This window comes from Pseudochaenichthys georgianus, chromosome 3 (assembly GCF_902827115.2).
Source record: "Pseudochaenichthys georgianus chromosome 3, fPseGeo1.2, whole genome shotgun sequence".
Lineage (NCBI taxonomy): Eukaryota > Metazoa > Chordata > Actinopteri > Perciformes > Channichthyidae > Pseudochaenichthys > Pseudochaenichthys georgianus.
In genome coordinates this window covers 24,861,718-24,877,010 of record NC_047505.1, presented here as the reverse complement: position 1 = coordinate 24,877,010, position 15,293 = coordinate 24,861,718, and the positions used below count along the sequence as shown (strand labels likewise).

At 44.1% G+C, this 15,293-nt stretch overlaps 1 protein-coding gene across 15 annotated transcripts in view; it reads left to right on the top strand.

Annotated features, from left to right (window-relative positions):
* Nucleotides 1–9,549, top strand: part of tle3b (TLE family member 3, transcriptional corepressor b) — a 30,703-nt gene extending 21,154 nt beyond the window's left edge. For 11 of the 15 annotated variants that reach the window (XM_034107395.2, XM_071206473.1, XM_071206470.1 and 8 more), the window contains 10 exons: nt 155–310; nt 1,147–1,282; nt 1,730–1,899; nt 2,484–2,560; nt 2,654–2,903; nt 3,623–3,870; nt 4,030–4,177; nt 4,293–4,443; nt 7,569–7,645; nt 8,175–9,549. In XM_034107395.2, coding sequence (XP_033963286.1) covers nt 155–310; nt 1,147–1,282; nt 1,730–1,899; nt 2,484–2,560; nt 2,654–2,903; nt 3,623–3,870; nt 4,030–4,177; nt 4,293–4,443; nt 7,569–7,645; nt 8,175–8,282 — 1,521 coding nt within the window. In that variant the 3' untranslated portion in view covers nt 8,283–9,549. The remainder of the gene's footprint in view (nt 1–154; nt 311–1,146; nt 1,283–1,729; nt 1,900–2,483; nt 2,561–2,653; nt 2,904–3,622; nt 3,871–4,029; nt 4,178–4,292; nt 4,444–7,568; nt 7,646–8,174) is intronic. The other 4 variants (XM_034107403.2, XM_034107384.2, XM_034107360.2 and 1 more) reach the window with 1 other exon arrangement.
* Nucleotides 9,550–15,293: the final 5,744 nt, after the last annotated feature.

Genomic DNA, 15,293 nt, shown 5'->3' with positions numbered 1-15,293 from the left:
ATCTGAGTCTGAGTGTGTGAGGGAGAGTACGAGCACGCACAAGTATATTTATCTGTTTGCACATGAGGCCCCGGTTTGTTTGACCTCCACGTACATGCCTTTCCTCCGCTCTGTTTGCTCAGTCTCGCTCTCTGTCTGTCGTTTGACTCCGTAGGATCCGGCCACCCCTCGAGCCAGCCCCACTCACTCTCCTCCCGAGAACGGCCTGGATAAATCACGCGTCCTGAAGAAGGATGCTGCCCCCAACAGCCCCGCCTCCGTGGCCTCCTCGGGCAGCACGCCGTCCTCCAAAGCTAAGGACCACGCCCACGTGAGTGACACACTGAACGACCGGGGAGGGGTTGAAATAAGGCGGTTACAGTGGAGGGTGAAGTGACAGACTAAAGGGCATTTGTCAAGTGAAGTGGGTGTCTGTGAAGGACTAATGCACAGGAGGCTTAGGGGCTTGAAGAAGGCAGAGATGCACTCTCAGGAAATCAAACCCTGTGGCTCACTCCTCTCAATCTCCTTTATGGCTTACCCAATAAATGGTCATTTCTTCCCTGGCCCGCCCGAGGCTTTAATAACCCCGCGACAGGGCGGTGAGGGAACGGCTGTCTCCATCTCTTTGCTGAGTCTCGTCTTCTCATCCAGCTCTCGCTAACCGGGCTAAAACAATACTCGTGCATCGGGTTTTAGATAAACCCTATCACCGAGGATTAGGGCAGATTCACAGTCCACCTCACTACCCTCTACCTCCCAGGACACACAGCTTCTCTCAGCCCCTCATTAGTGTGTGTCACCAGGCTAAACCCTGCACTGCTTTTAACTCCGCCTGCAGAGGACGAGAGAGACGGATTCATTATGAGGGGAGGCTTCAGGCCAGCATCTTGCTTATCTAGCTGCTCTTAACAAGCTTGACTTCTAAGCAAATGTTTATGCCCCTCCCACCATGCACACAAACGCACATACACTAATACAGACGCACACACAGCGGCTGTAATGAAGTGTCAGTGCTAGATTGGATTACCTTGAGCCGTCCACTCAGATTGTTGAGTGAGGGTATTTTTGACTCTACAATGTTTCATATCTCTGAGACTGAGAGTACGTGAATTTACAGCTTTGTGAAAGCTGATCAAAACTAAGGATTTTAATTAATTAATTTAGAATGACAAGTCGTCCACACCGAGCCTGAAGTCCAACACACCCACACCCAGGAACGAGGCGCCAACGCCGGGAACCAGCACCACTCCAGGACTGCGGCCCCTAACGATGGGCAAACCCCCCGGCATGGAGGCACTAGGTATGTGAACACCTGCACTGTCACACTTCTTTAGACGTGTAACTATTCATTCAATGACAAACCATAAGCTGTTCTGTTATTGAAAAAGGACTTAAATGAAATTGGGCTTCTCCAAAGATTCACACAATGTGCTTTAATTGTTTTTATATGATAATAAGCTGATTTGTTTAGTTGTTGAGTGCCAGTAGGACAAAATAAGCATTTGAATTGATGTTAAATTGGTGATTGTCTTGTAACATTTTATGGACCAAACAATGATCAAGAAAATAATGTGCAGGTTAACTGCTATTAAAATAAGCTTTAGAATGAAAGTTACTTCAAATACTTGTTTGTTGATGGAAGTTTTCAATCATATTCCATTCTCTAATGAATCAGTTACATTTGACTTATTATTTCTCCCTTCTGCAGTTCTATAAATCAATTAAAATGCTCTCCTCCCTTCTCTAGCAGCCCCCGCCCTGCGTACCCCTCTCTCCATCGCGGGCTCCTACGCCTCCCCCTTTGCGATGATGGGTCATCACGAGATGAACGGATCCCTGACCAGCCCGGTCTACCCAGGTCTCATCTCTCCGCAGATGAGTGCTGCAGCTGCTGCCGCCTATGGACGCTCACCAATTGTAAGAATATGAAAGCACACAACCCACTGAACAAAGCTCATTCCTTTACATATATTCATTCATATATTCCATCAGTTTGACTCAACACGCCCTCACCAGCGCCCGTATGAATGATCCTCCCCGGCTGTAGGATGTAGAATCTGTTTGCAAAATGACTTTGAGAAACTTAAGCATTCGTCCCGTATTTCCAGAACTCATTGTGAATGTTTCTGCTTGGCTGACTGCGGCTTGTTGTGTGTACATAATGAGAAAGTACAAAGACAGCCGAGCCCCTTTACTTTGATGTTAGCTAGTTAGCATTCTAAAGGCTTTAAAAAAAGGCTCACTTCGAAATGAATCTCCGTGTTTGAAAATCTCCCAGGCTTTCATTAGCAAGTGGGATGTTGTAGCCTTGTGTAAAGCTGCTCTGTATGCAATGAAGCCGAATCTGCGCCTTCTTCAAGGGATTTGCCTGGAAACGATGGAGCGTTCCTCAGGGCGTTGGCACATACAGCGAGGCCTCGTTTTGAATTAGAATATTAGCTTAGTCTAAATGATCTTTGCTGGTTATCAGCTTCTTGTTAACTCTATTCTTCCTCATGCAGGCGGGGTTTGACCCTCATTCTCACTTGAGAGCTCCAGGCCTGCCCGCCAGCCTCACGTCCATCTCCGGAGGAAAACCGTGAGTATTTGCAGTGATGGATTCAACTCTATAACAGACACCATATTGTTGATAGCTAAACTGACAATCTGTTCCTCCCTCTGTCCCCCGCAGAGCTTATTCTTTTCACGTTAGCGCAGATGGTCAGATGCAGCCTGTGCCCTTCCCTCCAGACGCGCTGATAGGCCCGGGGATTCCTCGCCACGCTCGCCAGATCAATACCCTGAGCCACGGGGAGGTGGTGTGCGCCGTCACCATAAGCAACCCCACCCGCCACGTCTACACCGGCGGCAAGGGCTGCGTCAAGATCTGGGACATCAGCCAACCAGGGAGCAAGAGCCCAGTGTCCCAGCTCGACTGCCTGGTAACTAGTCCTTCTGTAGATGTGTTTGTTCATGAGTTTCAGATGCGAGTTATTACTGCGGGTGATTCATGTTTCATGAGGTCACTACGATCAGCCTCTTTCATTAAGATTTTCCCGAGCATCAAATGTAGCCTGACTCCACATCCCACCGTAGCTTTCCCTCAGATCCCTACAGACAGGTGTGAATAATTCAGCAAAGTGTCTCGCTGCTTCGCTGAAATAATCTTTTGGTGAGAAAAAAAAGCCTGCTGAGTAATGATGTTCTGATTGGCCGACCCTGTCTGCCATTACCCAGCTCATTACTTCCTCCCAACTGCCTCCCATTTCTCATTTTGATACTGTGGCTTCATGCTGCTCAACTCAAATGGCTTCCAACACCCTTAAGGTGAGTCCAGAGTGCGATTGGTTCTTATAAAGCCATCGGGGTGCTGTTTTTAATTCGACCAAGAGCCTCCACATCTATTGATCGTCTTCTTGCTCCCTTGGAGCCTGGCCAGCAGCTGCAGCCCAGCACCTCTTGTTAAAGCTGATAGCCACATCTTCACTAGAACACAAAAAGAGACGGCCTGAAAACTCCACCTGTCGGAGAACAGCTCCTCTGGGGTTAAGTAGAAGGTCTTGATGGATGCTGCTAATCTCTTATTGCTCAGCAGTATTTTAGTTGACTTGTTCTCAGCCCAAAGCAGCACTGATTGTGACCATACTTGTTTCTCTTCCAGAACAGGGACAATTACATCCGCTCCTGCAAGCTGTTGCCTGACGGCCGCACCTTGATAGTGGGGGGGGAGGCCAGCACGCTGACCATCTGGGACCTCGCCTCACCGACGCCCCGCATCAAGGCCGAGCTCACTTCCTCCGCCCCGGCCTGCTACGCTCTGGCCATCAGCCCCGACGCCAAGGTGTGCTTCTCCTGCTGCTCGGATGGAAACATCGCCGTGTGGGACCTCCACAACCAGACCCTCGTCAGGTCGGTGTTTTTACCAACATGCACATCTCCAGGCATCTTTAAATGCACAGCTCATAGCTTTATAGAATACAATAGTGGCCATGATGGCGAGACTGCTTTACTGTAACAGTTGCTAAGACTTTGTCCTCAATGAATGTGTTTTGTCCTGTGGGGTTCCAGGCAGTTCCAGGGCCACACCGATGGAGCCAGCTGTATCGACATCTCCCACGACGGGACCAAGCTGTGGACCGGAGGGCTCGACAACACCGTGCGCTCCTGGGATCTGAGGGAGGGACGACAGCTCCAGCAGCACGACTTCACCTCACAGGTAGAGAAAACAAGAGGAAGAACCGTTGCGGATGAATGCATTGAGTGTGCCTGTTAGGGGGGTCCTTGTTGCTGACTGCCTCTGATCCCACCGTGCTGTTGTGTCCTCGTTGCAGATCTTCTCGCTGGGCTACTGTCCCACCGGAGAGTGGCTGGCTGTGGGCATGGAGAGCAGCAACGTGGAGGTGCTGCACCACACCAAGCCCGACAAGTACCAGCTGCACCTTCACGAGAGCTGCGTCCTCTCGCTGAAGTTCGCCTACTGTGGTAAGAACCAGGCGCATAACAGCCGATGTCGGCATTTGATAGCAAGGACATGGAGACTTACATTGTTATTGGAATTGTTGTTTGAGCAACTCTCACTCCTGTTAAAGTGGATGTTGATAATCATGGTTGTCAGAGGGTGAATTTGTTTATATTGCCATATTATCAAAATTGTTGCTATATTTGGCATGAGAGAACCACGATCTTCCAAACTAGTTAGCGTTCCCAGTTCCACCCATGACACAGTTTGCTGTGTGTAGCAATGTTGAAGCACATTTTTGTGTTTTCTAGAATAACTACATTAGATTGTGAATGTTATAGTGTTGCACGGTGTACCGATACTTGAAAGGTACCGCGATACCCTGCCGTTAAAAACGGTACGATTCCTCCGTTTCATTAGTATCGGTACTTTAAGAATGACGGGGAAAAGTACTCCGGTGAGAAAGCGCCGTTTTAATAAGAGCCGTGTGTGTTCAGCGCTCTGCTTCCACTCCCTGCACTGCAGCAGTCCCGCCCTCTCAAGCACGCTCTAAGTCCCTCCCCTCTCTCGTGCACGCGCTAGCTGCCAGAGCATGTGAGAAAACGAGAAGCATGGCTGCAAGTAGGAGTGCAACTGCCGCCTCGCCTCGGCTTGTTGACAAAAAAGACGCCAGAAGCGAAATGTGGAAGTATTTGAGCGATATCTCTGACAGTGAGGGCAAGCCTGCGGACACCACGAGGCCTGTCTGTGAGACATGTTTTAGATCCCTGCAAACCAAGGGAGCCAAAAGTTGTTTGAGATGATGCTTAATTTGATTTAATACGAATTCTTGTCATTTATTTTATTTATTGTTCTCATTGTTTAAAAGTTTGTGTTATGGTGCTGGTGTGAAATAAAGCACAATAATTACATTTAAGACTGTTTCCCTTTTTTTAAGAAAAGTATCGAAAAAGAATCGGAATCGCAATTCTTGACTTGGTATCGAAACCAAAATGTTGGTTTCGTGACAACACTAGAATGTTAGGGATAAAATAAAAAAGATATAATGAATTGACTTGGCATTGGACAACAGAATTACAAAAGTCTCCGAAACATCACTTTCACAGTGACGTGAATAGATAGATGGTGGGTGGCTACTAGTGAAACATTTGACTCCAGACTAAGGCTGCGGCCACACGAGGACGAATTCGGTCGTTTGCGTTACTGTTTAGTGTCATATAGACCGTTCGGCCACACGAGGACGACCGAATATGGCACTAAACGACTGTGGAAACGATAACGGGTCCCAAGGTGGATAGAAAGGCATACGCCACTCTCTGGGGGGTCAAACGGCTCCGTGTGTACGCCCTATCCGAACATTTTCAGATCACTGATAGTGATTGCGCAATAGCCCCGCCTCTCCCCACCTCTTCTGCTCATCTCCGGTAACCCCGCGCCATTGCTGAAGTGTTTCGCCACCAACAACAACAACAATGGCGGATCGCAGAGTTGCTATCGTGCTCCGGACGCTATTGACCATGCTACAGTTGTTTGTGCAACATCTACAGCAATAATGATGAGGCAATAGCCCCGCCTCTCCTCACCTCTGCTGCTCACCCCCGCGTCAAAGTAAACTGCACCCTGAATTCAGATTATTTATCTTTCTCTCGATATGGACCTAAGCGCGAGTGAAGTCTAATCTGACAGGACGGAGACACGCAGCTCTGCTCACCTGCAGCTCCTCCCGCTGCAGCAAAACACACACTTCAAGTCAGATCATCGCCCTTAGCTATTTTAATTACCTCTCAAACTCCCTAAACTAGTTATACATATGTTTATTTTTACAGTCGGCCGGGTCACTGATTACTGGATGAGCTGCTGCATGAGACAGACACTGACGCTGTCCGAAGAGAGGGAGGAAAAAGAGAGGCTCTGTGTATTTTATCATTATATTATATAGAGTAGTTATTCATTTGTTTTAAAGCTCAATAAATAACAAAGAAGACCTTTGACCGGCACTTTTATAATTTTGTCGGAAGATTTAAACTTTAATACACGTTGACTGGTGAAAAACTCTGCCCGGTTCCCTCGGCCCCCACCGCGGAGAATAAACAGAAGGGCAACCATGACAACCATGCTTCTTCGCTGCTTTTGTGGAGGAAGTTACAGCGCCACGTAGAGGCTCCTGCATGTACTGCAGCTTCTCCAGCGGTTGGAGCTAAACGGAGCGGTCTCGTGTGGGCAAACACTATCCGGATAACTATTGCGTGTGGACGGAAGCTTGTTTGCGTTAATCCTATGCGTTTAGCCGTTTTCGTCCTCGTGTGGCCGCAGCCTAAAAGTCTTGGCTGCTGGATTTCTCCAGTTCTCCTACTCTCGTCTTGCCAAAACTATGTTGACAGGCACTCTGCTAGAAAGCAGCCCCTGAGCCGTGTCTGATTCCTGCAGAAGGCTACTGTGGTCTGAGCTGCAGACCACTCCTCTGCATCAACTGAAGAGGAAGTGTAGATGTTGAAATGATTAGCACCCAGTGACTGTTACTTAGTCACTGGCAGGGTGTGATTAACATGCTCTTTTATTTCTGGACATCTGTGAGTATTAGTTAGAAATCAGATGCACACTTGCTTCCTCTGTACAGGGTAAACGCAAATAACAAAGGCTTGTAAAGCATGCAATAAGAAGGAAGCCATTTTCTTTCTTTTTTAAAAATGCTCATTAAAATGGTCACTGCTTTTCCGTGAGATCATTGTGCCTGCTGGGCAGAGCAGCTGGTGTTAAGTGTGAGGCTCAGACAAATGAGGTTTCACTATCGCCTCACTTTTTTTCTCCCCACTGAAATGTCAGTAATCATTCCTCCTCCTCAGCAGACCCCCACAGCAGCGTCTCGTATCACTGCCCCCGCAGAACTGGTTCATTCAAACACGGCTCCCTGCTTCACAGCTCTCGCTGCCACTAATTAAATCATTACCAACTAGTCAGTGTGGCAATTAATCAGAGACTGATTTAAATAATTATCAGAGTGGAAAACGATGTGGGTCTTCTTCATCATGGGCATTTTACCATTCTTAATGTAATAGTATTTCCCAATAAGCTTTTTATGACCATGATCAGGTTATTGCAGAGTGTTAGCTGGAGGTATGTTGTGAAGACGTGTGTTCTGTGTCTGCAGGTAAATGGTTTGTGAGCACGGGGAAGGACAATCTGCTGAACGCGTGGAGGACTCCTTATGGGGCCAGCATATTCCAGGTAACCAACATAAACACAGCGTCTGTTCTTTTGCACACAATGGAAGCTCACAAAGATGCTCATCTTGTTTAGCAGATATTTCAGACATGATATATTTTGTGTCAAACTAAAACATGTCATTTTAGAATGCTTTTGATGAGTATAAGTACTTGTTGGGTCTTCTCAGATTATTAGTCAATTATCTTTTTTTTAACAATCCAATCGTTTAAATTAATATAAAGCAAAAATAGGAGGTTTGTTGATCCCTGCGGAGTCATAATTATCTTTACTCCTACATTACATTTCAAGCAAGTGACAGTTTGGTCGTTACCTACTGGAAGTGTATAATGCTTCAGAAAGATAGAGCTGCATAGGTCAGCGGGAATCAGCTGCATGTGTTCTGAGACTGTAGCGTCTAACTGGCCAGTGTTCAAGCTTATTCAACAGTAACTACAGAGAATTAGAGAAAGTCACATCAAGCATCCTTCATTGAACTAGTGACAGGAAGAAGACTTCTCCTCTCCTAACCTGAGTTCCTTCCCCCCACCAGTCGAAGGAGTCGTCCTCCGTCCTGAGCTGCGACATCTCTGCAGACGACAAATACATCGTGACGGGGTCCGGGGACAAGAAGGCCACCGTGTACGAGGTCATCTATTAGAGGAGGGGGCTCCCCTCTGCCTCAGCACTTCTGATCCAACGACTTTAATTCCCCCCCGACCCTCCGTCTGTAGGATTACAACGCGCCGGGATCTGGAGGAGATCGGCGGCGTAGTTGACCGAAGAATGTTTGAGCTGGAAAGACTTTTTTTGTCCTTTTTCTGGAGGGTTAATTTTTTTGGGATTTATTTCCTGTTTTACTTTGAGAATATTTGGGTGTATCCCGATGGAGCAGCGCTTCATTTCTGAGAACCTTGTTCCTCGACGTCTTGTGAAAAGTGTACATATCCGATTAAATAAAAGACATTTTATATATATTATAAATATATATATATTTTCATGTCCTGGGTGTACTTGTGATGATTTTTTTTTCCGGCCCACTCTTATGCCGTGATATTTGAGTCGGACAGCAGAAAATAGATTAGAACTTTTTAACAATTTTACTCTTTGATTTTCTTAAAGCACATTCTGCGGGCTGACCTTTTCAGAAATCGAACCGAGGAGCATGACACTTGTATGTCGGACGTTTTGTGGAGATTTAAAAATGGCCTTTTGTCACAGTGCTCTTACCGGAAGATGAAAGTGTGGAGAGCCTCGGCTGGTTTGGACCACAGCGGGACGGATTCAGGAGAAGCGATGGATGTAAATGTAATTCATATATATATACACATATATATATATATATAAAAAGACATTTTTTAAAGTGTACTGCTCTGTCTGTGCTATCTTCTCCCTGTTCGTTTTACGTTGTTAGATTAAGGGAGATAGGGAACGTTTAGTGTTTAGCCTAACCCTTGGACCTCAGTTGGCAGCCGACGCACTGCAGCAGGCGCAAACTGGAAGAAAATGTGCTTTTTGCTAACTTGACGTAACATGGATGTTGAATTGCACCATTGTTTTCATGGCTTACAGACTTAATTCAGACAGTCAAATCTGCGCTTGTGGAATCCTCCTGCCCTCTGTATCTTATCAATAATCCTGGAATATGTTTGGTTTGCGGCGGGACACGTAAGCTCACGAGGACATCGAGAACGGCACTTAAATGTAAACAGAAATGAAATGTTCCTATGTTGATGTTAAGACAACAGTGAATACTTCTGGTTTGTACACTGTGCTCCTGATACTGGCGGCATCTCCCACGAGTAAATAAAAAGGGGCGAGAAAGCGAAGGTCCCTCTGAATCACACCAAAGTATGTAGCAAATGCTGTCGGCACTGAAAATAAATGTACAGTTGTTAATAAATCAATAAAACAGTTTTTGTAGAATGGCCCGTTTCATTGTGATTGACCTGGTGTGTTTTTCTGCAGTACACGTATGAGAATGGCAGTAACTCTATTCAAGCCCAGACATGTTTTTCGTTCAACAAAAAGTTGTTGTATAGCATGTCATAAAACTACATCGATATATAGTTAGTCATAAACTAAACAGACTCTCAGTTGTATGCCTCCGCCTACAAGTCTAATTGCAGTTTGCTTTCATTTCCATCCAAATTGTGATGACTTCATTATTTTGTCCTATTTCTATATCTTGTGAATTTGTCGTAAAGGTAGGTAGGTGTACTTCGCCCTCTTCATCCCCTAATCAGTTCAGCTTTTGAGAAGGATTAACCCTTTTTAAAATCGCCACAGTTGTGTTAAGGGTATCCATCTGCGACTTCCCATTTACATAACATCGTTTTATTTAAAGGTCACCTATTATGCAAAATCCACTTTTTCATGGCTTTGTGTCCTTTCTGTGTGAAGAGGTTTGGAGAGTTTCAGGAGAAAACATTCACTCTTTTTGTCCTGATCCATTTATATAAAAACCTGTCTGAAAATGAGCTGATCAGATTTTGGCCTCTTTGTGATGTCACAATGTTTTTTTGGGTTGTGCCAATAACCAACCAAGGTAACCCGATGCACACCTCATGACCTGAATCTCCTCCTAGAGCACCATTGTGTTCTTTTAACCAATCATCTGGCAGAGGAGCGTGGCCAGCAGCAGCTCATTAGCATTTAAAGCTACAGACACAGAATCAGCCCTTTTTAAACAGAGGGGATTATGGGATGCTACAATACGATCCGTTTGGTATTTCAAACCAAACACTTCAGAGGCATGTTTTGTATATATCTGAGACCTATAATATATTCATGAGAATGAGTATAATAGGGGACCTTTAAATAAAAACGAGTCTTAACTCCAGTCTGGTACTGCTCTAGATCTGTGAGTAGTCTAGTTTGGTGTTCAAACGGTAAATTGACACACATTAAAATGGCAGATGCCACCACTGACAGATAAATCAAGTAGTTACTGTGGGGGTAATTCTTCCTAAAGAGAACTATTAAATGTCATGTTTGTGACACAGACTTGAAATATAGTTGTCAGCGCACACACTGATATGAAACAAGTGATGTACGAGGACACAGAGAGGATTAATAAAAAGGTGTGAGAGGGACAGAGATGGTTGTTATGAGTTACTGTCTTTGTTTCCAGACAGGATGGTCTGTGGTTTCAAGAGTATTGGTGGGAGGGATGACTGACACGTGCGCGCGCGCACACACACACACACACACACACACACACACACACACACACACACACACACACACACACACACACACACACACACACACACACACACACACACACACACACACACACACACACACACACACACACACACACACTTAAATCACAGGACCAGCAGAGACACATTCACTCACACTCACATTTCACACACTCCCACACACACCTCAGAGAATGACAAACTACTTTTGGAATTTGTGGCTTTGTGCTGATATCAGTGACGATTGTGAAACAGGATTTGAAGATAACATGGAATAAAACAACGTGGCAATAACGAGCAGCACATTATGATGAAACCGCAGCTCTCGGCTCGTCCTGTCATGCATTTTGTCATGAAAAGGCTTCCATAGAATATCCATGATGTACACTATTAATGTGAGTGTGTTTTACTGACTCACCCGGAACAGTTGCTGTGTCTTCTCCCTCTTCCTCTCCCACTCTCTCGCCCTCAGGCGCTGACTACATTCATTTTCTCTCATGTGGGGGTGCTGGCTGTCAGGCTGTGATTTCTCACTGTGTGAAAGAGAGGAGGGGTGAGGGAAGCAATATGGGACGTGCATTTCCCCTCACAGTTTGGCTGAAGCTCTCTGTACATATGGCTGAGCTACTCATGCATACATGATGTACCTCTTTGTGCACGTCCATGTGGATCTGTGTATTACATGTGGTCCAGTTTAGGAATTCTAACACCTGAGATTTAAGAGAAGAAACCCAGTGATTTGGGTCAAATGTTGAGAAACATTGAGATGTATAGAAATCCCAGTTGACTTCTTTGAGTTTTAATAAGATCAAGGTAATTCTCAGAGGTTGGTGAAGCACACGAAGATTGATTACTTAAAACAAAATGAAGGTTGTGAAACTCCTGTGATAGAGGTACTGCATTAAAAAGTAAACCTTAGTAAAAGTTAAGAAAGTAATCTCTGTTTTAAATGCATTTTATTTCATTTTGCAGTGGTGGAAGACGTATGGAGTACTTTGAGAGTCTTACATTCAAAATGTTTCTTTAATAACAAGCATAAAGTATAGCAAAGTAAAAGTACTCTGTTTGCACGATGGTGCATTTTAATAGAGTATAAAGTAACTTAGTTAATAATTATAGTAAAATGTTTTCCCTTGAATTGGAGTGTATAAAGTAGCAGAAAATAGAAATACCTAAGTAGATTACACAGGTGAATTGTATTTAAGTACAGTATTTGAATAAAGGTACTCAGTGACTTTCCATTCGTGAAATCTTAACATATTTCCAAAAATACAAAAGAAATGTTGAAATAAAAATATCTAAATGAGTCTCAGTGTGTCCCTTTTGATATAATAACTGTTGCCATGACGTCAGGATAAAGCTGACTGTGCTGCAGTAAAAGCTTCACTTTGAGAGGCTCAGGCGCTGAAATCGTGAGTAAGGTGGTTTTTGTTCTCTTGACAGCCGAGAGATTTCGCTGAGAAAGAGAAGTGAAGCAGGTTCCCCTCCTCGCTCCATTTCACTTTTACTCTCCTTTTACCTGACAGCCTTCTGATGTCATCTCTCTTTCACAGCACAGCCACAAGAAATGGAGGGCAACATGATGAGCCTTTTCTCACCGAGACAGACTTTCTATGTGTCCATCTTCCACTTCCACCTGCTCCTTTCCTCCATCCAATTTTCAGCAGTTACACCCCTTCACATGTGTGTCTGTGTCCACATCGATAGGGCTGAACCGAGGATCCTGAGGAAACAGGAGGAGTGGATGAGGGGGCAGAATCTTCTTCCTTGTTGAAGAGTACAACAAAAACAAGGAGATCTTTCTTTCTTTTACTCGCTGGATAAGCAAGTGTATTGGGAGAGCAGTGTGAGATAAAAGGGAGTGTGTGTGTGTGTGTGTGTGTGTGTGTGTGTGTGTGTGTGTGTGTGTGTGTGTGTGTGTGTGTGTGTGGGGGTAGAGGCAGACAGCGGCGGCGCTTCAGCTCTCAGAGGTCATTGTGCTCCTTTGATTCGCTCAGACTGCATCTCTGACCTGTCCTTAAGAGGAGCAGCTTTCATCAGCACACAAGAGCCCACTCAGGACCAGGCCGCACATTAGAGGAGAGCTGAGTGTGTGTGTGTGTGTGTGTGTGTGTGTGTGTGTGTGTGTGTGTGTGTGTGTGTGTGTGTGTGTGTGTGTGTGTGTGTCTAGCTTTTATAGAAATGTAAAATGCAATGGTTTGATTGTTACAAAACAACCTTCCCTTTGGTCTTTGAACACACAGACAGTAAGAACAATATATAAACTCTTAATATTTTTCCAGGAGGAACTGGAGGGGGATTTGAAAGGATTCAGGTAATACAAAACAAAACAGTGGAGGAACCCTGACTGCATACTGAATATCAAGTATGTGAGTATTGTATATATACTGTACACAAGGGGCGGCCAGGATAACAGAGCTCACAGTATAATGTAATCCAATGGATCTGCCATGAATACCATTTGTGTGATTTGTGGTCAAATGTATATAACTATACTGTAGAAACAGGCCTTATATGCATTTAACTCTAAATCAAAATGTTATTATAATCAAAGTATTAATCCTGAAAACAGTCCATAGTGCTCATTGCAACAGTAGGACTTGACACATAAAGTAACTCTACCCTGTACATACAACTAATTCCAAATAATCGACGATGTCTCCTGGCACTCAACCCCCCGAGAGCACGTGATGTGAAGTTGCTTTTCATAAGATCATAATAACTCTATGGCATCACCTCTTGCAAAAAGAGCTCAGCTCAAGTGCCTGGAAGTGTATTGTTGTGAATTCAGCAGGGATGGATGTTATTTTCCACCATGTGCATTTACTACAAGACGTGTTAAATGTTGTTATCTAGCATACCATCTGGAAACAGAGAGAAACAACTCGTGGGCAGAGGTAACAAAGTCCACCTAGCTTTCCGATAAACAGATACAACAAGTTTTAATCAGTCATAGTTACTTTTTCTGAAATATCTCACTGAAGTGATGTTTTAGGCAACCTGATTGCTGTTGTTCTATCTTGTTCTCCACCAACCCCTGTGAACATATCTGTGTCTTCAGCGGTTTAAACGGTGAGATACATTACATTGGTGAAATGTTTGGAAAGCTTGAACCTTACCTCCAATATCAAGGACAGGAGTTCAAAAGAACAAACAGATATAGAAGATCAATGCACTCCTCCAGCACCCACTCACAGGGAGAGGACTTTGATTCCTTGCCACTGAACATGATGTCGGCGAATTTATTGAAACGACCTAACATCCAGGATCATAAGGAAGATTTAGGAACTATAGAGGCTATCAGGTTCATTTCTGATGAGTTAATAACCGTATCTGTCAAACCTGAGCTAAAGCTGCCGTCTTAAAATAGAGTAAAAGTTGAGGAACGAGTACACAGATATAGTTTAATGCATATTGTAAAATACAGGAAGTGACAGACAGCTGATCAGGGGCTCACAGACACAACGTACCAACAGGAACATCTCTTGTTCATGTTGTGGATCTTTGAAAAGGGAAACTCTCCTCACAGCAATCGCTTTAACTGCCAAGGTGAACACGGGGTTAACAAGCTCAGCAAAGCAAATAATTGGTACAAATAAGTCATTAGCAGAGTGGAAAGGCTCGGATAAAAAGTGAAGGAGCACTAATTGAACATGATTATAAACTTCCTCTCTCCTCCTCCATCAATTGGAGCTGTAACGAGGAAGTCCTCAGAGATAATTAGTGTTACTTTAGAAATCTCAGATGTTCAGTTCAGGCAAACATGAAGCGCTTACCAAACATAATCCTTCACTTTTTAAGTGACATACACATTTTATATAATGATGTGATGGCTTTCATATTATGCCAATACAAAATGTACTTAGCTCCTTGATGCAATTGTCTATTAACGTTTGTTCAAATTCTTTGTACATTGAGAATATTATGATGTTTACATACAGTTATATTCTGTTGGTTTTCCACAGCTGTGACTTGACTCATGACGTCATGAATCCCACTATGTACACCACTACAGACACAGACATTTTAACAGGAATTGGTTGAGGCCAAAACCAACATATTTGCATTAGTCACGTGGCCTGAAACACAGCTTCAGTGAGATAGTTGTTGAAGTGGGTTATTGTCATTTTCAGAATACTGACTGATGAAAATGTAATAAACTATGAAAAGATGCAGTCTTAAAACATGATGAATCTTTAGAAGTGTGTTCACATTAATGTAACAACTAAAGAGTATTTCATTAACGACTGATCTGATGATTAGTATTCTATTAATGTTTTGGGGTATTAAAGGTCAGAAAATATAATTTAACAGAGTCAACATTAACATTTCAGTTGCTTTTTTTTCTCTCCAAAAACACCAAGATATTAATTTCAATTTCATAGGAAGCTGAGAAAACTAGCCAAGTAACTCATGATATTTGAAAGGGATAGAGCAAAACACTGCTTTGAGGCATGGGCCTGTTT